Genomic DNA, 22,243 nt, shown 5'->3' with positions numbered 1-22,243 from the left:
CCAAACATCCCTAAGCTTACCTATCCCCGTGGCTTTCTGTGTTCATGACATTCCCTTGGCCCCGACCAGCTTCTCCGTAATCACTAGTTGCTAAAATCCTGTTCTCCTCAAACGGGCAAGTTTGATTCCAGAGTCCTACACACACACAAAAAGGACTCAGAATAGCTTCCCTCTTAAAGAAGAGAACCTTTAAGATTACCTCAAGAAGGAGGAAGAAATGAGTAGCATAACCATCACCTCATCTACACAGAGTGTCTTCTTCATTCAGGGTTAAATCCAGGACCAGTGGGTGGGCTCCAGCGAGTCTCTGAACCCCTCACAAACATTTGTTTGCACATGTGCCGTTTTTCTGGGAACTGAGTTTGCAGGAAACACTGTGAGTTGCTCTCTAGTATCCACCCACCTGAACACAAAGCCGACACAAGAGGGAGAGCCAGGCTGAGAAAGGACCAGAGAGTCTTACACAGACTGTGCTTGAAGCCTTCCCTGCCTCTGGACATTTTTAATGCTGGGTCAATACTTGTTTAAGAAGAAAGAAGGAGAATAGAAGGAAATGGAAGTGGGGGGAGGGGGGAGTGAGGAGAAAGCCCACCTATTCATGAAGTTCCTTCTCAGAAGCCACTCCTCCTTCATCATTTCTCCCAACCTGGAGTCAATTCCTCCCTCCTCTGTGCTCCACGGGGCACCGCACCCACCCTCTTGTGGAGCACCCATTACGTTTCTGCCTGCACTGTGGTCAAGCATCGCAAGGGCAGGCTCTGGGCTGTACTTATGTTTTTCCTTCCAGCATCACCTAGCACAAGCTCTGGCAAAAGAAGGGAAATGGGGGGAAGGACAGAGAGAGGAAGAAAATATTTTGCAGATGCCTAATATGTACAAAGATCCGTGGTAGAGACTTTCCCACCCATTATTTTACTGAGTGAATAAATTGTACTTATTACCTAATATACTTTAGCAATTATTAATTATTAGCGAGACAGATATTAGTGTCACCATTTGTACAGAGACTGAAATAGAGGGTTCCGAGTTACGAGTGTTGCCCAAGGTCACACAACTGGCCGCAGGTAGAGATGATATGAGACCAGCTAGCTAACTTCACCCGGGGCATTACCCTGCCTATAACTGTCACATTGTTGCGCGAACACAATTCCAGGAGAGTCTGAAGAGGCCTTATGAGGACAAGGATGAGTGGGGATCTCCAAGCTGCCTACGTTCCCCCTCAAAATATGCCTCCATAAGCGCTTTTAAAGGTGAGGGGTGTGAGGCAGCATCATGTGATCCTAAACCAATGGCTGGGAAGCTGCTGATGCCAGGGCAGTCAAGGGGACAAGAAATTGGTCTGTTTAAAAAATAATAATTTTTTTTGTTTTGCTTCTTCATATTCAAGATTGTTTAAGACTTTAGGGCATATTTTCTGTCTCAGCCTGTCCCAGTGGCACATGAACTTGTTTATTAAAGCTGAGAAATGACAGCTAATGGCAACAGGCAACCAACTTCCTGTTTGGGGAACATGTGAGCATAAGGTTACAGCCAGGCACCTGACCCTCAAACAAGGAGACTAAAAATACAATCAAAGAAAACCACTTGAGACATGGCTGCAGTGCCCGTGAGAAGTGTCTGCCTCAACGAGAATGCACCCCTGCCCTCTTCACCACCCCTCCTCGGCTTCCCTTCATGCTCTCCACAGTGGGGATCCCCGGGGTTCATCAGTGGAATTCCACCTCTCCCCAGAGGTTCCTTCAAATCCACTGCAGAATAACTGAAGTCCTCTTCTGGCCCAAACCGTGTGTAAAGACATTGATATTCTTACCCTTGAACCCCAACAAATCAGTGTATGTGAAGGGTTTATAAGCTGAATTTTAATAAAATTCAAATGTACTTGAAAGTGTTTCTGAATTCATTGTAAATTTTTTTGTCACCATTTTTCTTCTCAGACAATAGGTACTAAAAGTAAAGCTATTCTCCTGTCAGTTCTGTGTTGGTGTTAAAGAGGGATCTTCATATGTAAAAAATGTAAATTACCACTTATCCTAATCTTCCATCCTTTATCCTTGCCTCTCCCTCTCTCTCAGGTGGTGCACCCACCTCAGACTCTGTCAGGATGTGCTCCCCCACACCTTACATGCCCTCTGCTCCCTTAAGACTTTCAATCCGTGGTCTAGACTTGGCTGAGAGGTCTGTGGTTCCTGGAAGCTGTAGAGGGTAGGTAGGAAAGGCAGAAGCTAAGACCTGCAAATGGTCCACTCAGTAAGGTGGAGCTGCTGCTGAGGGACTGAGGCAACTACAGAGGTGAAGTGACCCAAAATAGGAATCAGAGGGAAAGAAAAGGGGGCAGTGTCCAAGGTTATAGCAACATGGATTTTCATTACAATTAAAACTGCCCCATCCCACTTCCTGAATTCCACAACCTATGGGCAGCAACCAGGCATCCCAGGCTTACTTACCAGGGAAGGATGGTGGGGTAGACAACAGAAGACAACTTCAACTTTGAGTTTCTAAATACACTCGCAGAACTTATACTATAAAAATAGTTTGAAACATCAATTAGTGGTAATATCTGGGCCCTTTGAGTTTCAAAAGCCAGAATCCTAAGTTATAAAGTTTATGCCAAAACAGTAGAAGTAGAGGTGTGGAAGATAATGTAAGTCAGCTTTTCCCACATGGGAGGAGTTAACAATTCCCAGACCCAGGTGAGAGGGGAGAAAAAGTCTAGTAATAGAGTGAGAAACAAGCGTGGGTCCCTGACATGATGTCCTGCCTCCCAACTCAGGCCAAAATTCCAGTTAGGGGGATGCTAGAAGCCCCTGAAGGCTGTGGATCTCAGGATAAAAGAATGTACGTCTCCACTGCTGAGATGGAATCAGAAATGCAGCAGTACCACATAGCGGCAGCAGAAGGGAATCTGGAGTGTGCTATTTCGAGACAAAGGAGGCCTGTGGTAGTCGCTCCAGATTAGCACAGGAGAGTAAATGGAAGTTCCTTGGGTGTCCCTGAGAGGGGCTCAGAAGTAGCTGAGAGGATTGGCAGATCCGAAGAAGCCTTACAAAAGGACAGAGAGAATACCAAGTGATCAATAAGGACTGATGGCCAGAACCAGGTGGGACTAAGGACTTTCTGTTGATGCCAATGGGGAAGGGGTCAATGACCAGAGACTGATGGGAACACAGATACTCCAGCATGAACCAATAATAGAAATGACCATGGTAAGCCTGGGCCAAATGCCTCTTTCTATGCTGTCCTGGCACTATGTAAATGCCCCCGGAAATACAGAAGCGACCCGAATCCTGAACTGATTGAGTTTTCTGGAAGTGAGATGTCATTAAGTTAACTACAATTTCTGCTGCTGGTACAATGGGAAGCTCAAGATAAAGATTAAATTCAATGTTAGAAAAATAATGGGTTAAATCACACTTTTTTTTGCATACCTGAGTTTTGTAGCCTAAGAGTTAGACCCTCTGCACTAACTAGAACTCAAGAATAATATGAAATTCGAAAACAGGCTTAGCTCATCCATGGCGACAGAGGCTAGAGCAGTAGTTCCCCTTGGGGAGTCCTGCTTGGGGGAAGGCACAAGAAAGAGATCTGGGAGGCCAGAATGTTCTAGATCGGGGTGGTGGTTACATGATTGTACACACGTGTAAAAAAAAATCACCAAACTATACACTTAGATGTCTGCATTTTATTGAATGTAAGTTATATCTAAAAGTAAAAAGAAGCAGCCATGGAGCTCAAACACAGAAATGTAAAGTTAACAGAGACATGTGGGCAGCAGTAGGCTCACTGGGGGGACACCTGGTCATCCGAAGTGTCCAAGGTTCCCCAGAGGGAATCGGGCCTGAAGGGTAGCAGCTGTGCCAGTCATGCCTCCTGACACACCCCCACCAAGCACCACTGGTTCCCACTGGGCAGCCCTCTCTGAAGGCCCCACTGCCTTCAGGATCGTGGCTTGTCTCAGGCCTCCACCTCAGGGGTGGTTTGCATAGTGGAGAACACACAGGCTACACATCAGCAGACAGGAGTTTACTCAGGCTCTTATCTCCCTGGCCATGAAACCTGGAGCACTTACTTATATTGCTGAATCTGACTTCCCTCATCCAGGGATTGGAGGTAAAAATACCTACCTCGGGTTACATAAGATAGTATAGGCAAAATAGTTGTCACATAGTGAATGCTCTAAAAGGGCAACTGTCACTGCTCTGTGGACTGAGGAGATTAACCCTGGTTGCTCAACACTCACAGTCGCCACACAGCAGCAACGTTGGTTGACAAAGTGTGTGTGGGAGAGGGTGTATCAGATAGGCAACAGGTTGATTCTATCTTGATGATGGTTAAGAAATAGTTGGGCTGGTTTCTTGCCTAAATTAACTGGCTATTCCAATGTTCATAAATCTAGGTGTCCCTGTCAATGACAAGAGAAGTTCATCTGTATCTTACAGTAATGGGACCTACTTTTTGCTAGGTGCTTGGCGCTTAGTTGGTACTTAAAAATGAAGCAATTATTAGTATTAGCCTGTGGTCTACTTCCTCCTCTACTCACCCATGACAGTTCCAAGAGCCAGGATTGGCTTCTTAGTGTCCTCTTACCAGTAAAGGAGGTAAGGTAATTTTTGTTGGGGTCTTGATTAGTTTCTGAGGTCATCTTCAGCTAGTAATGAATAAGAGCAACACATGTATTCATTGACTCAACAAATATTTATGTACTGTGTTCTTGGTATCGAGGAAGCCAAGAAGCCAACACAGGCCATTGGCTACTGACCACATGGCTCCTCATCCATATAGGTTTCACCACCATTCATCCTGTCATCAGCAAAAGAAATATGAAAATAAGCAATGCCAGGACCTTCACCAAAGTCTCCACAGACTGCTACCATGATGAAAATTAGGTCCCCACCTCAGAGGGTGTTGTGGAGACACCGCATGGGGCTCCTCAGGCCCAGGCCAGGTGACCAGACTCCCACTCCGGCATCCCTCTTTCCTTTCTCATGTTGGCCCTTGGGACTCAGCCTGATCTCCTTTTTTCTTCTAAGCTCCTTCTTCTAACCAGCTGCTCTGTAGCTTAGGGATCCTTCTACCCCAAGACTAAATGTAGGCTGAGTGTGGTCTCCCTGACATCATATCTTTTTGCTGCCCTGCAAATAAGCTCGAGAGCCCTTATTCTTTTATGAAGGTTTTAATAATTTTTAAAATTGATTTTAGAGAGAGGAAGGGAGAGAGAGAGAGAGGGAGAGAGAGAGAGACAGAGAGACAGAGAGAGAGAGGGAGAAACATCGTTGTGAGAGAGAAACATGGATAGGCTGTCTCCCGCATGTGTCCCAACCAGGGATCAAACCCGAAACCCTGGTAAGTGCCCTGACCTGGAATTGAACCCACAGCCCTTTGGTGTATGGGACAGACATTCCAACCAACTGAGCTACACCAGCCAGGGCTCTTTTTTTTTTTTATGAGTTTTTAATAGTAAACTTGGCAAAGTTCCCCAAGATTGAAAATGTTTTTTACCAAGTTTTTATAGTCATTGTCCCAGGTCTATAGTTTCTGACTACCTTGCTTATTTGGGACTCATAAGCCTGAAGGTCCAGTTAAGGCAAGGAGGCACTTTGCTTCCCTGAAGCCTTGTTGGGTAACGTTTATCTCACAATCCCTGCCTCAAATGTGGACAGGGCACTTTGCCTTTTCCTCTTAGGGCTTCTCTTACTTTTACCTTTCCAAAAGCTACTTAGAGAAAATACATTTCTCCCCATAGTTGGCCAATACATTATGGTCAGATTACTGAAAAATTCTTCTAGTGGACAGCTCATTCAGTACCTGCCACAACCTATCCTCCCAAAAGATAGATACTGTCCCACCCCTGCCATAGCTGATTGGACCAAGGCCCCTGACCCAAGGACATCAGTCTGTTAACAGGCCAGCAACTCATGAAGTTGTCTCATATGAAAAGCTCTTTTCAAACAGCAAAAGTGGTGATCGGCTGGGTCAACAGACTTCTCTTGCTCTGGATGGGAGAGAAGCAATCAATGCATAACAGAAAGAGGCCCGAAAAGAAAAGCAGAAAATGAGGGAGAGGCTGAGTCACATCAAAGGTATGAAAATTAAGAAACCTTTACTACTGGATGGGTGGAGAACACCAAGATAATCGGACTCCCATGGATTTCAGCTTCTGTGGATGTTCTAAAATGACAAGATAAAATGCCAACTCTAACACACTTTTCTCTGCCTGTAATTCTGAGTTACTGAAACTACAGCACAGTCCAGCTCATTGTACTATTCATGTATCATGTGAATGTGATAAAATAAACTTTAAATAATGGTTTCTTTACAGGAAAAAAAAAAAGATCTAGGGGTGGTTTAGAGAAATGTCTCCATAGTTCAGTGTCAGCTTATTTTATCTCAGGCAAAAAAGCTGTCCAAAGTAAGATAAAAATTAACTCACAAATGATGGGAAGAAACCTGTATTTAATATCTATTACATATCAGGTACTTTACAAATATCACCTCATTTAATCCAAATAATAACTCTCCCTGATAAGGTAGCTATTCTTATCATCCTAACTTTACAAATGAGAAAATGAGGCTTAAAAAATCTAAGTAACTTGTCCACAGCCACACAGCAAATAAGTGACTAAATAGGAATTTAAACCCAGGTTCCTATCACCGAAACCCATGTTATCGCCACTCTGTTTTATAAGAAACTATTACAGATAACAGCATATTTCATGTCTAAAAAGACCCCAACAACATTATTCAGCCATTGCAAGAACAGGCAGCTCTACACATACTGACCTGTAACAATCTCCAAAATATACTGTGAAGCCAAAAAACAACAACAAACCAAGATGCAAAACCAAGCATATAGTCTGCTAACATTTGTATTTCAAAACTGGAGGCAATGAGTAAGAGTGATCCGCACATGTATACTGGTATGTGCGTGGAATAAAAAGGACAGTATGACTGCAAACAGTGAAGAAATGTTTCACTGTCTCCCCTTTTGTGTCTCTGAATTTGGAACAGAGATATGTTTTATCCATCCAAAAATAAATAAATTTTTAAAACCACAAGGTGATTTCAACAACCTAGGAACTTCTATCCCTTACGGTACCGTCAAGTGTGAACATATTCCCAGTTTTCTATGGCTGAGACTTCAAAGCAAAGTCTAGAAGCAAGAGAAATCAGAAAGTGGGTTAACTAGATATCCAGAAGCCCACAGCATTCTTCTTGTATTTTCATAAAAATTAACACTTATAAGAAAATGAATAAAATGGCCGCAGAGAGAAATGTATCATTTTTTGCCTGGAAAGTGAACAAGCTTTGGAAAGATCTGAGGTGAAGGATTACCAGAAATGGGGAATCAACAATAACCAGAGCTTGCTCTGTTTCTCGTCTGTCTCTGTCCTCCTCTCCCAACTTGCTCGTTAAATCTAAACTCTCCACTGAAGCTCACCACTTGGGAGAAAATGAAAAGAAGAGGAAGAAGACAAGGAAGAAAAAACAACTTTATACCAAAATAATTTCCAGATATATAAAAGATTTAAATATCAAAGCTATAGATAAAACAAAACTAAATGAAATTATAAGTGATTAAATATATAATCAATCAACGGGGAAGATCTTATTACACATGCACACCGATGGCACAAATCATCAAGTAAATGATTAATAGATTCAACTCAACACCAGTTTTAAACTTTTCTACATAAAAAGCTGTAACTAAACTTATGAGTTAAATGGCCAATGGAAAATATTTGCAATGTTATTATAAAAGATTACAGTGTTTACTACCTAAAGAGCTCTCATAGCCTCTTGAAAAACTATCCAAAACTGAAAGGAGAACAAGAAACAGAAGCATAAACTCCATCCTCAATGAAACCAGGAGACACAGTAACCCCAAACCACAGACTATGAAGACTGGTGACTGGCTTTGCTGAGAGGACCAATAGAGGAACTAATTTGTCCCTCAGAACCCCCCCCCAAAAAAACAGGGATATTAAAGTCCCAAGGAGCCAGAAAGGGTAGGTGGGGGCTGATAAAAGAGTGTCAGTTTAAGAAGTTAAGCCTCCTGGTCCTTCTCCTCACCTCTTGCAGTCTAACAACTCCCACTCTCCCTCCCCCTGGACAAGAAGAGTTAGCCTCAGGAGAAACCACATCAGAGAGGTAGACTCAGGAATACCAGAAACATCTGGCTTAACGTAAGGAGGTTAAGTAAAGATTTGCACATACAGCCACCCTTACACACCCAGTCAAGAGCATATGTAGCTAACGTATATCCCCTGGGCAGGAGAATGAAGATCCTAATCTGGAGAAAACAAACAATCCTAGGAGCAGTTCAACAGATATTGACATTTAGGGATCTCCAATTTAAAAAACTGGCAGGTCACCTGATAGCCCTGGTAAAACTCTCTAGTCTACCAGCCTCCCATCCTGCTTCATGTGCACTGAGCTTCAAACCAGCATGTTAAGGCTTCAATCTTAAAGATGAACAGCCAAGGATCAAATCATCAAAAGGATATTTGAAGAAACCCTCGCTTCTTTTCCGACGAAACACCAAATGGCGGATGACGCCGGTGCTGGGGGAGGGCCCGGAGGCGCCAAGGCCACCTTTGATGCCATCTCTAAGACCTACAGCTATCTCACCCCAGATCTCTGGAAAGAGACCGTGTTCACCAAGTCTCCCTATCAGGAATTCACTGACCATCTTGTCAAGACCCACACCAGAGTTTCTGTGCAGAGGACCCAGGCTCCCGCTGTGGCCACCACATAATTTTATACAAGAAAAATAAAGTGAATTAAGCCTGCTAAAAAAAAAAAAAGAAAAAAAAAAAGAAACCCTCTCTAGTGGTTGAATGGTGCCCTCTCCCCCCGAAAAAAGATATGTGCATGTCATAATCCCCAAAACCTATAAATATTGCCTTATATGGCAAAATACTATGATTAAGTTGAGGAACTTAGGAGGAGTTTATCTGGTGGCTTCTAAATGCAATCACATGTATCTTTATAAAATATAGACACACAAAAGAGAAGACACGCAGAAGAGGAGAAGGCAATGGGACCATGAATGCAGAGATTAGAGTGGTGTGGCCACAGTGAAGGGAGGCCAGCAGCCAGCAGCCAGCAGAAACTGGAAGAGGCAAAGAACAGATTCTCCCCTAGAGTCTCCAAAAGGAGTATAGCCCTGCTGACCCCTTGATTTTGAACGTCTGGCCTCCAGAACCGTGAGAGAATAAATTTCTATTGTTTTAAGGCACCCAGTTTGTGGTAATTTGTTATGGTAGCAACATAACAGAAAATTGACACACCCTCTAAGATGACAGTTGGAGACCTAAACAAGCAAGCTGCCATATTCTCTCAAAATAGGAGGGGATTGTAGGTAACTTTACATTCCTTTTGTTTGTATGCATTTCTGATTTTTCTGAAATGAGTTTTAATGTTATTGCAATTTAAAATTATTAAAAACTGCATTTGAGGGGGGGAAAATCTACCTCCTTAGCCTATCATCATACAGGAACTCCTTTCAACCAGTGGGAAACAGGAGACCTGGTTACTAGCCCCAACTTTGTCACTCAAGGCACATAGTAAGTACTCAAAAAATTTGTATTCATTGAGCATCTATTTTGGTGTCAGATGCTATACTTGACGCCACAAATGCTATTACTATTATTATTGTCAGTGTTACCTGTCCATCTTTGGATGTCAGCAATCCTCTCTGGCTAAGGAGATTAGCCTGAAGATGACAATGGCAGCTGTGACTGGATTGAATAATGGTGAATGGAGTGATTCTGCTCAAGGTTATTGGTCATTTGGAGGGAACCTTCTATTAAAATTACCTTTTAATAGAAGATTCAGAAAAAGCATAAAAGCTGTACTCGCTAGAGGCCTCTCCATGACATGGGAGGAATTTCCCCCAAGTCAGATTGTTGGAGTGTTGGGTGGAGGCAATGAGGTGAGGGTACTGAGCGACAAGTTGCTGAACTCCTCCTCCACATAACAAGGGGTGTTTTCCTACCAATCAGAAGCCTGAGTGTGTAAGCAGGTAAGGACAGAGAACAGGTGAGGGACTGAGGGTGTAGGTAGTAAATAACTTGGAGATACCACCAGGTAAGGTGTGACCAGCCTTACTGGAAGTAATTTTCTCTGTATCTTTAAAGTTCCCTGAGGGAAATGAGACAATAAAATTTTGCTCCCTCTTTCCCCGCTTTCTTCCTTGCTGGTCTTCATAAGCCCTGCACAGTCCCCACCCTCACCCAAGATAATCCCACTGCCCATGGTCTTGACCCTGGACTCCTCATTCCTTCCCTTCCCAGACTTTGTTTTCTGTTCTCCTCAGTTGCTGACCTGGTAATGATCCAAGAGGATGTCACCACCTAAAGTTCCAAACCATGGACAAGACCTGACCTGGCCTGTCCCTGGATTTATCATAAAAATCATCTTCAGCCCGAGCCATTTTGGCTCAGTGGATAGAGCGTCAGCCAAAGAGTCCCGGGTTTGATTCCAGTCAAGGGCATGTACCACAGTTACAGGCACCTCCTCTGCCCGGGCCTTGGGTGCAGGAGGCCACCAATCAATGTGTTTCTCTCGCTTCAATGTTTCTCTCTGTCTTTCCCTCTCTCTTCCACTCTCTCTAAAAAATCAATGGAAAAATATCCTCAGGTGAGGATTTAAAAAATCATCTTCAGTGAGATGATCTCTGTTGTAATCCAATGGAACCAAGTTCAAAGTGTAATCTTAGACCTAGGCAAAGTTGGTTACCTGGGGATAGGAGCCCTGTGATAATTGTGGATACAATTAACATCATCTATAGGTCTAATTATTCTGTGAATTAAATATGGTAATCCAATTATAAAATTGGATTGAAACAAACATAGCCAAATGCCAATAATGAAACTTAAGTCTGAGGGTTCTCTATCTCATCTTCTTTTATACCCCTCATGAGAGGTGCTCTTCTTTCACACCTACCACAAAGTGCTGACCAGTCAGGGTTTTGCTTTCTCCAGAATCTACACACTCCTCCTCAAGAGGCTGCGTGGTGTGGTGGCAAGCATGTGGCCTCTGGACTCAGAGAACCCAGGGCTCAAATCCTAGCCTTGTCACTTATCTTCAAGTTGTCTTACTTTCCCCACCCATAAAGTTGTGCTAAGGCTTAGAAGTTAAGTATATGAACTGGTGACTTCAAGGCCTGGCTCCAATTGGGCTTCTGTAAATTATAGGCATTGATCCTGGAGTCAGGAACCGAGTGTAGGTATTAGACACCAAGATCCCCTGGTTTCATTGCATTAAGGAGTCACTGCCTCATCTCACCAAAGAGGCATCTTCTGACTTTCAAGTAAGCACAGGCCCAGCTAGTTATGCGTGTGTGTCCCAGGTACAGACCTGGGAGCCAGTCCAGGCAGGCCTCTGGGGAAACATGCAGAAGAGAGCACTGAGCCTGTTTGTTCACTCACCTGGAAGAGGTTAGCCGCTTCCAGGACCCGCTGGACGTTCTGCTTGGTGATCAGCGCCTTGCTGGTGTAGGTGTAGTCCAGGAGAGTGTGCATGGTCTCAGCATCGACTCCTTTGATAATGATCCTCTTCTCATACTTTTCCTTTAAGTCATTGCAGAACATGGCCCTGGAGGAGAGACATGAGAATGTAAGTCCCACTGCGACCCTTGGTTCCAGGACTTTAAAGACCCCCCTTCAGACCTGTCTGTCCCATGGAACAGATAAACGAAGTCATGCGGATGGGATCCTAATCTAATAGGATTGGTGTCATTATCAAAAGAGGACGAGAGACTAAAACCCTCTCTCTGCCATGTGAGCACACCACTGGCATCCATAAGCCAGGATGGGAGTCTTCACAGAAACAGACCATGCTGGCTGCCACCATGATCTTGGACTCCTAGCCTCTAAAATTATGAGAACAGGTGCCACTATCTTCCAGCCACGTCGCTGAAATGGGAAGGTCCCAAAGCCCTGGTATGGAATGTACATCCACAAACTGGAAATCACTCATCAGTTCAAATTACTTGACTAGCCTACTTTTGAACCTTTTATTTTAGTTAATGAGATCTTCTCCCTCGGGTTCCCTCTGTCCTTCTTCCTCCATCCTTATCAACAATAATCCGCTACCCTTCTCTCTTCCCTCCTCTTCTCTCTTTCTTTTGCCCCCCTTATATTTATTATTATATATTACATTATTATTATTAAATTATTATTATTATTATTTTAATCCTCACCCAAGGATTTTTTCCACTGATTTTTAGAGAGAGTGGAAGAGAGAGGAAAAAACAGAGAGAAACATTGATGTGAGAGAAACACATCGGTTGGTTGTCTCCTGCATGAGCCCCGACCAGGGCCTGGGCCGGGAGAAGCCTACAACTGAGGTACGTGCCCTTGATGGGACCCTTTGCTCTATCCACTGAGCCAAAGCAGCTCTCTTTCCTTCCCTCTTTCTCCTCACAGACTACGATAATATGAAAAAAAAGAGATGTGAATTCTGAAATGTTAACAAACCCCAGCCTGGAACGGGAGGTGCGGTGATGTCATTTGGACCAATGGCCACTCTCTTCAGCCATAAATCCTCTTGGCCAGGGGGGCACAGAGCTGTCTACAGAAGCACACATCTTTTAAAGTGATGTCATGTAGGACCTACCTTGCTGTCTCCTCATTCCATAAAGAACCCTGCCATCAAAGCAACCACACAATTCCTTCCCAGCCAGCTCAGCCTGCCTTCCCGGGAGGCACTGGACAAGCTCACTCCCCAAGCCTCCTCTGTTTGAGTTTGTAGAGCAGCACGGCCCAATAGAAACATAATGAGAGCCATATGTGCCATTTTAAATTTTCCAGTAATTTTATTTTTTTAAGTAAAAAGAAGTAAAATTAATTTTAATAGCCTTTATTTAATATACCTCAAATATTATCATTTCAACATGCAATAAATATTTTTAAATTATTAATGATAATTTACATTCTTTTTTCATACTAAGTCTTCAAAATCCTTCATGTATATTTTATTCTTAAAATACATCTCAATTCAGACCAGTCATGATACAAATGCTTAGTGGCCACATGTGACTAGTGGCTATAGTATTAGATGGTGCAGCTGTAGAGCACCAATCCTGAACTCTGGGGTTGAGACACCCAGATCTGCAATCATGTCATAGGGCAAAGTGAATGTCACCCGCATGAATGCCATGTACATGAATATATGAGAAACAGGACATTTAGCAGGAAAGGGTGGGCAGTGATGATGAGGTCAAATGAAGGGTCTTATCACTGAGGCAACATGTCACCAGACTCCCACCAAGATGAAATTTAGAAATGCTACTTCACCTTGATTGTGGTTTTAAGATTAGTGAAAGTTGAATTTCATTGAATGTGTATAATCTCAAACATTCCAATGAAAACTGGAAAAGTCTAATAGGGAGGTGTTTTAATATTAAATGAGGTAGATATGTCTAATTCGGTGCCTTGAGCTCTGAAGGGCTCTTAAAGGAAGCCTTTCCCATGTGACACAATTACTGGGGTCATCTGGACTCTTGCTCGGGCTGTCACCCAGACTGAGCTTCTGAATTCTCTCTTGGACTCAGTCACTGAATAAGATCTTGCCCCAGCTCAGCCCATACCTAACTGGGTTCCCCAGGAGCCAACCTTTGTGAGCTAGTGATGTTTTAGGGGCATGAGGGAGTAGGACTGGGGAGAGGATGAGAACAAGCCAGACTAATGCTGTATAGAAAGTCATCTTATTTTTTAATATGTTTTTATTGATTTTAGAGAGAGAGGGAGAGGGATAGAGAGATACAAACATCAATGAGAGAGAGACATCGATCAGCTGCTTCCTACAAGCCTCTCCCTCCCCCACCAATTAGGGATTGAGCCCGAAACCTGGGCATGTGCCCTGACTGGGAATCAAACTGGGGACCTCTTGGTTCATGGGTCGACACTCAACCACTGAGCCACACCAGCTGGGCTAGAAAGTCATTTTATTCTGCAGGGAACCACTGAAGAATACTCTCCAGAGCTGTTCCGACAAGAGGCAAAGAAGCTGGACGGACTGTGCTATACCAGCACCTGCCGGCAGTCTCAGTTGAGGAGGTAAATTCTCAGCACTTCTGGTTTTCAGTGGGTGAGTGTTCACGTGCACAAGCAAAGGGGCTCTGGGAGCCTCGGGTGGAGTACTGGCTGGTAGCAGGTGGAGAGGGGGCTGTGGTCTGGTCTCGGCTCTGATGCTAACTCACTGTGTGACTTTGTACAAGTGAGCAAACCTCAGTTTCCTCCTCTGTGACACGGTTTAATAATAGTCCCTATGCCAGAGAGTTGTTAGAAAGAATAAGTAAGATAATGTACACAAAGTACCCAACACTCACTAAGTGAAGGCATTTCGGACCAGATGAGAGGATTTTTGGCAGGCTGGTGAGGGATTCTTGGGGTAGGTGAGTCAATCACATTCTGGCTTGCAACTCTCGATGCCCAAGTCCAGGCCAGTATGTGGGTGTCAGTCATTGCACTGCTGCCCACCACCCATCCAGAGTAGAGTTAGGTACAGGCTGCACACACACTGGTCTAGAAACATTAGCTTGGTGCCAGGCACATAGAATCTCATTAGATGTTCCTGGAAGAGAGAGGAAGGAAGTGCCCTAAAGATAGTCCCTCTCGGAGCTCCAGTGGCGCAATCGGTTAGCACGGTACTTGTAAGATAGTCCCTCTCCTGCCTGCTTTAGCTCCCAAAGAGCATTTCTCTGCTCTCCTCTGAGACTTTTTCACTGATTTTCTGCCACTTAAATACACTCTCCTGGGCCACAAGCATCAGGCTGAACATAGATAAGGCGAAACTACGGAGAAATGTTTGTATTTCTCATGGACCAAACTCTGTGGCCTCCGCCACTCTCCCAGGATATCCATGGAAACACTTTGGCAAAGTTGGGATCCCATGAAATGTGCATAACCTGAGCAAGGTGGGCCACCCCTAAGTTCCCCTTTAACATCAGTAATCTTTTATATTTACGTGTATAGCACTTTGTAGGGCAAACAACATTATTTTCTTTGAATATTACACCCATTTTGTAGGTGATAGACTGAAGTAGAAGTTACTAGTAAGTAAATTGCCCAAGACATTACAGGTTGTCAGCAATAAAATGGGGGCCAGAGCCTAGGACTCTGGGCTCTTCGTCTGGAGTTCAACAGGGCATGAAACTAAGAAAATCAGCAGGAGTTCAAGGTCATCTTTAGGGGTCAACTGAGTTTCAGCACTGAGTGAACCAGACCAAGCTTTGCTCTCTGAGAACACAGCTGAGTTAGTTGCTGACCATTTTCCCCTTAACTTACACAGGATATAAATAAAAAATTTTGTGCAATAAAAATTGTAGGGAGTGGCTATAGGGTCAAGCCTCGGACTGACCTGTGGCAGAGCCACGTACAAGTCCCAGTTGGGAGGGCAGAGCCCTCCTAGCACAATTAAGCTTGACCTTACAGTCCTCCCTTGTTCCTAGGTAGCTAATGGGCTGTGGGAGGTGCAGCAAGTGCTGCCAAAACAAGGCTTGAGTAATGAAATAGATTTGAAACTCACAAGAACATTGTAAACATGTTGACCACTCCCCTTGCTTTGCTTTGTGTGATCTGGGTCACTGTTTCCTCATCCAGGCAGTGATCCACCTGATCCCGACTGTATTCTCTTGTCTGTCTTCTTTAATCCTTCACTGCCCCTCCTCAGGTTCACCCTTGGCCATGCTGGATGTGGTTCAAAAAATACTCTCTAGCCAGACACTGACCAATTCCCATGAGACTCTTGTAAAACAGAGGTAGCTATTAAAATCCTCATTTCACAGTAGAAACAGTCTTGAAGTAGGAAGCCAGTTGCCCAATACTTGAGTCAGCTCAGACCCCAAAATAGAGCTTGGGCGAGTGAGCTTCTCTCCTACAACAGTCATGAAGGCATCCCAGGGCCCCAAACACTGCCTGGGTCACACTCTCCTCTGAGCTCTGCAGGCCTCACTTCTTATATCATCCAGATATCACCTCCTCAGAGCAGCCCTCACTGACACTGCCCCACCTAAATAGTCACTCCCCAACATCGTTATCTCCTTTGTTTTTCTTCATAACCTTGTCATAACTTGAAATTACATTACATATCTGTTTGTTAACTAGTTTAATTATTGTCTCCCACTAGAATGTAAGCTGAGTGAAGACGTGGGTGCCATGCTCACTACTGCATCCCTAGGGTTAGAACAGTGCCTGTAACCTAGTAGGAATTCAGTAAATATTCAGGGGGGTGGGGAATGAATAACTGAATAAATAAATTAATAAGTGAATGAATAAATGAATGAACTTGTCTTTCCTAGCCCCTGGGTGTTTGATTGTGACAAGAATCTGCACCTCCAAAAATGAGCAAACCCCCTTTGAAGGATGAGACTGAACGGGCCTCCCTCCTGTGCTCTCCACCCCCTCAGAGAACTTGCATCACACCTTCAGGTCCAAGACCTGAACACTGAAGAAGACACGCCCACACTGGAACATTCCACTTACAAATTTGATGAGTTTTCTATGTTCCTGCAGTTCCTATTGTCACCAGTTCAGAATTTTTCTCCCAGCCCAAATGCCCTATGGCTCACCTTCCCCAGGCCTCCACACCTGCCTCTGAACTCTCTGCCTCCTGTACCTCTAACCCCACCACAGTCCTAAAAACCAATACCCACCTCCACCACCTCCACCATCTCACTCCTAGACTGGCTCCACCAGTGTTTCCCCCTGCTCTGTCCTTCCTCCCAGCCCTTTACCATCCCAGGGGAACTAACTCCTCTGCATCAGGGACATATTCTGGGTTGGAGTGGCTGTAATATTGTTTGCAAACTGAGTTAAATTCTACTTAAGAATATGTGTCCTTAGGTATACAAATGGTTAAAATTTTTTAATTAATGTGCTGCTTAATGAACACTATCATTAAGAAAGGATTATTGGGTATAAACCTAATGTGAAAAACCGATCGAAAGGGTTTTCACTGCAAAGAAAGCAAGGAGTAAGCAGATGCAAGGGTGACCTACCATGGACTGACATCATTGTCTATGATCCCAGCACCTCTAAGCTAAAAGCTGGGACTACGAATTTTATTAAGCTCACCAAAACCCCACTCATAACTTGTTTGCAAACCAAAATTTAAGAACCATTGCCCTACAGAGAGATCACCTCACTTCCCAACACAAGGGCCCCTTGGCTCACCCTGAGAATGAGGGAATTAGACAAAGGTCCAGGTCAAGGGAACAACTAACAGGGGACTGGTATGCCCTTGAAAGCTCTGCCTCCCTGTGGATTGTCCCTTTTGTCTTCTGAGATTCACTCCTCCTAAAACTTCACAAGGCCTAGGGCTGCATCACAAATTGTAGGGAGAGGGGAGTAGGGAGGTTCAGATGGAAGCAGACCTTGTCCTGGCCTCTTAAGTCTATCTCTAGCTTGGCTGCATAGACAGAACCCCTTCAGCTTATATTCAAGTAACATAGTTCATTAGAGCTAGTTCTGAAACAGGATGACATGCCAACGCCTTATTAGTAATTGTGTGCAATTCTGTTCTTACCGGCCATGCACATGCAAATTCCATACCCTTGGAGGGTGCCTTCAGAAAAGCATTTTGGGGTTCATGGCCATCTCTCTTTCCACTCCAGAGACATGAATAACAGCACTCTGCCCTCTCTCTCCAGGGCCTGGAAGCAGCACCTTGAACCCCAACTGCTGGCTGAGTCTTTGCTCCAAACTGAGAGAGGAGCTGGAACTCCAGAGCTGCCCCCACCTGACTCTAAACACCATCAGACCTCTAAAGAACTGCCTTCTGCCAAGCTCCTTGCCCAAATTCACCATCCATCAAGGACACTGCTCATGCACCTTGTGGGGACCAGAACTCCAGTCATGTTCCTATAGAACCAGAGTCCCTCCCACCCACTGGCCTGTTGCTGAAGCTTCAGCATGCCATGGAACTCAGCCCATCCAAGTTTATGAGAGAAAGCAGGACTTGTTCTATCCTGCAAGCTCAGGATAGAACATCAATCACAACAAAGCTTGTGATGAGGATTCCACAATGATTCAGCCACAACGATATATGGGCACCTCTTGTTTTGCCTGCCTGACGTGTTTCCTCATTGTTTAGTGGGAGCACTCAGATTTTCCTTTGGGAACTATCCCTCCTCCAATATCAGTCTGGGGAGTTTAAATGGAGCTTGCCCCATTTCTTAGACCATGGATGAGCATGGTCCAAGTCGCATATTCTGCCTCCCAAGCCAAAGTGATTGAGTCATGTTTGGGCACAGGAAAAAGCTGGTCCAAGTGAGGCCAATTTTAGAACTTTCTCTGGAATTATTGGGAAAGAGAAGCTCTCTTCCCCCTGGAGTCGCTGAGCTGGGAGAAATAAAAGTCTAGAGCTGCTGAATCTCTTCCTGCCTCCCTGTGTGAGGACCCTCCCTGAGAGAGAAATCAACACAGAGGGAAGGAGAGCCAAGAGATGGAGAGAGAAACTGAGTCCTGGTGACATTATTTGAGTACAAGGATCCAATTAGGCCCGAAACCAATACTCCTGGACATTTACATTAGGTGAGCAAATAATTGTTTTAATTCTTAAACCAGTTTGATCTGAGTATCTGCCCTTTGCAATGCAGAATCCTGACTGACACACCTGACAAGAGAAGCCCCGAACAACAAATGGGCCTAAATGCCAAAGAAGATTGTCTAAAAAGTGCCAGGAAAAGAAATGTTAAAATACTCTCAATGTTGGCATAGAAGGCCCTTCACAGTCTTGTCTGTCCCCTTCCCCTCCCATGAGTAGCTACACTGAATGACTAGCAGTTTCCATCATGTGCCTCTGTTTACATCAACACCATTGGGCTCCAGGTAGGTTTTTCTATGTACGTTCTCTTGAGTCTATTTTTTAATATGTCTCCTCTTCTATTAGATTATAAAGCATCTGAAGGGCAACGGTTGAATTTTATTTATCTCTTAATTCTTATTTACTGGGCCACAGTACACACTTAATGTTTGTTGGATGGATGGATGGATAGATGGATGGATGGATGGATGGATGGATGGATGGATGGATGGATAGGTAACTACACATGCAGTGCAGTCCTGTACTTCAAGTAGGCCAAGTGGATTTGTTTATTTTACCCCACACTCTTCAATCACACATTTCTCCTCTAACTATCATAAGAATAAATAATGAGGAGCTCCAAGACTGAGTGACCTGGAGAGAAGCATAGATGAGAACTGTATTATCTAGTGATTCTCAAAATTGGAACCCCAGGCCCAAGATGTTTATCCCAAGCCCTCCTGTCCAAGATTTTACATTATAAAACATGGGATTGTTCTTCACTTTAATTTCCTTTTGTGCATCTCCCACCTCCTTGCTGGAGATGAAACCTGGCTTCCCCTAACAAAACGCCACTTCCCTCAAGCCTCTTCAGTGATGTCTGGTCTGATTCTCACTTCCCACCAGGCAGGGAGCTGGGTCAGCACTGTGCTTACTGTCCACTGCCACAGCCTGGCAAGGCTGTTGCCCTGGAGGCGCCTTATTACAGTCTTTTTCACCCCAGCCACGCCCCCATGCTGGCTTCCTTATGACCTCCCATTCATTCATTATCCAGAAGTTACAGACCAGCCTCTGCTTAAAGATTTTTATGAGCATTCCCTGATTCTGACCACTTAGGAACGCGTGAATCTGCACTGGTCCAATCCTCTCCCCCAAGTATTCAAATGTTGACACTTCCTCAGGCATAGATGTTATCCCTCTTGTGATACATGTGTTCCAGACTCATCCCTCTGCCAGCTGCCACAGAGGAGTCTGGACTGGCAGGCCTGTTTTTTCATCCAGAGAAAAAGGGGAGGAAGACAGGAGATCCTCCAGCCAGAGAGGAATTTTAAAGCCAGAGGTGAAGAAGCAGCCACCAAGGTTGGCCTACACTCACAGCTGCCCAGGCCAGGGCCTGCTACACTCACTAAGCCTTGCACCATAATGTCTCTATTTCTAATTAGTCCTACCAGGCAGAACTTTTAATAATTTTAACCAAGATCTCAGATCAGTTTCCTGCTTATAAACTCTTTCATGGCTTCCTACTGCCTATAAGATACATTTCAAACACTTCCTCTTGACCCAACAAAATCTTTCAAGGTCTGATCCTGCCCATTCCACAGCTTTATTCCAGACATATCCTTTACTCCAACCCTACTCTTCTGCCTCTGGTTCCCATGCTTATGTTGCATGATACCTTCCCAGATGTGTATTCTTTTGCCTGGAATGCTGCCTGCCTTCTCTACCTCATTTGGTCTCTGACCAATGCCTATTCATCCCTTAAAACTCCCCTCAGCTATTACCTCTTTCAGAAAGCCTTCTCTGACTGCTTTCTCTCCAGTCTCATTTAATAAGCAAAGCTCCATCATAGCACTTATCACCTCTGACTGAAACATTGATTTATACCTGTCCTTCTCCACTAAGTATCTGTGATTTCAAGGTCAAGCAGAAACCATAACCCATTCATCTTTGTAGACTCAGTACCTGGCATAGAGTAGGAACTTAATAAATTCAAGTCAATTGAATGAATACATGAATGGATAGATAAATGGAATTTCACTAACCCCACTCAGCACTACAGAACTGAAAGCTTAATATTTTGTTACTCCCTCCACCCAGACATTTGCACCTTAAGAGAGGTTATATATATAAAACCCATTATTCCTCAATTAAAGGCCAAATACTGAAGAAGTGTGTAAAGAGTGTAGGTTTTCATAGCAATTACTAAGAATCCTCTTCCCCTCCATCTCCAGTTAATTTCCTAATGAGATAGACATCTTCTGCCAACCCAGCCTGCTATCCTGAGCTCTGGCGATACTGCCAGTCACCTAGAACTTTGCTAAATTTCCTAATCTGCGTTCTCTTTGTCGTGTGTGTGTGTGTGTGTGTGTGTGTGTGTGTGTGTGTGTGTGTTGTATTCATTAACCACACCTTCCAGGAATTATTCACTGGGCATCTGTCCCTCCCTTAATCCCCTAACACCAAAATGCCCTTGATATCCAGCCCCTTATAAGCCTGAACTTACTCTACATAAAACACAGCATGATCTCTTTTTTTATTCTTATTTTTTTATGATCTCTTTTTTTAAAAAAAAACATTTTTATTGATTTCAGAGAGGAAGGGAGAGATAGAAACATCAATGATGAGAGAGAATTATCAATCGGCTGCCTCCTGCATACCCCCTACTGGGGATCGAGCCCACAACCCAAGCATGTGCCCTGGACCAGAATCCAACCTGGGACCCTTCAGTCCGCAGGCCAACGCTCTATCCACTGAGCCAAACCAGCTAGAGCCATCATGATCTCTTGAATGCCAGTCAGCTCTCACTTGTCCCTGGACCTAAATCATTATATGTAAACCTGCCGGTAGTTAATCTTATAGCCCATCAGAAAGAGTTATGATGCAATTTTGGGGTTGATTTTTGGCGGTTTTTAATATATTTTTATTGTTGATAGTATTACAGATATCTCCCGTTTCCCCCCTTTACCCCAGTCCATGCCCACCCACCTCCCCAGATCTTCACTAGGGTTGATTGTGTTTTAAAGTCACAGAGTATCAACACTCCTTTAATTATTTTGGCTTTAAAGGTTTCCATAAAAGTTTAATGTAATAAAAGAATGCCTAGCCTTAGCTGGCATAAAATATACAGGTTGCCTAAATAATATTCCTTTAAGTAAGGGAGACTTATCTGTATACAGAAATAGCTTCTCCAAAAGGACTTAAGATGGCTTATACTAAAGCAGCAGAGGTATGATAAAATACAAAACAATAAAATAGGAAATAAGGCCCAACCATGGTGGCTTAGTGGTCAAGCATCGACCTATGAACCAGGAGGTCACGGTTCAACTCCTGGTCAGGGCATATGCCCGGGTTGCAGGCTCGATCCCCGGTCATGCAGCCAATCAATGATTTTCTCTCATCATTGATGTTTCTATCTCTCTCTCCCTCTCCATTCCTCTCTGAAATCAATAACGATGTTTTTTTTAAAGATTAGAAATAAGTAATTAAAGTAGGAGGAAAATATAAGACTAAAACCTAGGCTAAAAAAAGCTAATGCAATGAGCTTCCGGATAGCCAAAGCAAAACAGAAGTACAATAAGTTGACTAATAAAAGAAAATAAACCAGGATTTGCTATCCCTCTTTAATGAACATTTATTTTCCTTTTGTCCAGTGCCTCCCCCGCTGGGTAATGTTCTAGTTCAAATGGCGTATACACACACACCCTCAAGAATTTGG

General features: G+C 44.0%; 1 protein-coding gene across 1 annotated transcript in view; it reads right to left on the bottom strand.

Annotated features, from left to right (window-relative positions):
• The window catches only part of KLHL6 (kelch like family member 6), a 47,148-nt gene that overhangs the window by 18,812 nt on the left and 6,093 nt on the right, over nt 1–22,243 (bottom strand). Inside the window, exon 2 of the mRNA XM_006767396.2 lies at nt 11,430–11,595. Within this exon, the coding sequence (XP_006767459.1) occupies nt 11,430–11,595 (166 nt within the window). The remainder of the gene's footprint in view (nt 1–11,429; nt 11,596–22,243) is intronic.

The sequence above is a fragment of the Myotis davidii genome, unplaced genomic scaffold, assembly GCF_000327345.1.
Source record: "Myotis davidii unplaced genomic scaffold, ASM32734v1 scaffold102, whole genome shotgun sequence".
NCBI lineage: Eukaryota > Metazoa > Chordata > Mammalia > Chiroptera > Vespertilionidae > Myotis > Myotis davidii.
Note: the sequence above shows the minus strand (reverse complement) of the source record. Positions and strands in the feature narration are given on the sequence as shown.